The 731-nt window shown below is 66.1% G+C and overlaps 1 protein-coding gene across 1 annotated transcript; it reads right to left on the bottom strand.

Annotated features, from left to right (window-relative positions):
• Positions 1–11: 11 nt before the first annotated feature.
• CHLNCDRAFT_135462 (hypothetical protein) lies at positions 12–512 on the bottom strand (the record flags this gene model as incomplete). The annotated part of the gene is made up of 1 exon (XM_005842651.1): positions 12–512. A coding segment is annotated over one exon (501 nt), but the record flags the coding sequence as incomplete, so codon positions are not given.
• Between the last annotated feature and the right edge of the window lie 219 nt (positions 513–731).

A 731-nucleotide genomic window follows, 5' to 3' on the forward strand; every position in this document is an offset into this window, starting at 1 on the left:
GGGCGGAGCACGAAGCTAAAGCCATATAGGTCCACTCGCCCCTCGGGCGGCAGGCAGTGAAGGATGAGGTTCAGCGTGCTGAAGCCCGTGGTCACGCGCGTGCCACTCATGTTGAGCAGCTCGCCCACCCGCCGCGCAAAGGGGTTGTGCCAGCTGTAGCGAACCTCCGCCACGCGCCGCTCACCCACACCTAGCGCCTTCCATGCTGCCGCCACCTCGTCGGCAGGCTGGATGGCCCGGTTGGTGAAGAGCAGTGCCGCACGAGCGCCCTTCGCCAGCTTGTTTGCTTTGCGGAATGTCGATGCCTGGACCTGGCTGGTGGTCAGCACCCACAATGTGTTGCGCTCCCCGCGCCGCATGTGGTACAAATCGTTGAAGCGCACGACGGTGGGGGCGGCGTCGATGGCGGCACGGTCGTCGTCGCTGAGCGGGCCGTTGCCCACCAGCACCACTCTCGTGCCGTTAGCCAGGAGCAGGCCGCACAGGCGTTCCGTGGCGGCAGCGTCGTTCATGTTGCTGTGAATGAAGTGCGGCGGCAGGAAGCGTGCGGCCAGGTCCAGGTAAGCGGCGTGGACTGCTGCTGTGGTGTTGGCGGCCCCTTTCAGCTTGTGTGGCAGGGGCAGGCTGGAAAGCAGCTGCTCTTGGGCATGCAGGGCCGCAGCAGCAGATGACGCCTGCAGTTGTGTGGGCAGAGCGGTCAGCGGGGACAGTGCTGGTGCAGCGGGCAATGG

This window comes from Chlorella variabilis (genome assembly GCF_000147415.1).
Source record: "Chlorella variabilis unplaced genomic scaffold CHLNCscaffold_136, whole genome shotgun sequence".
NCBI lineage: Eukaryota > Viridiplantae > Chlorophyta > Trebouxiophyceae > Chlorellales > Chlorellaceae > Chlorella > Chlorella variabilis.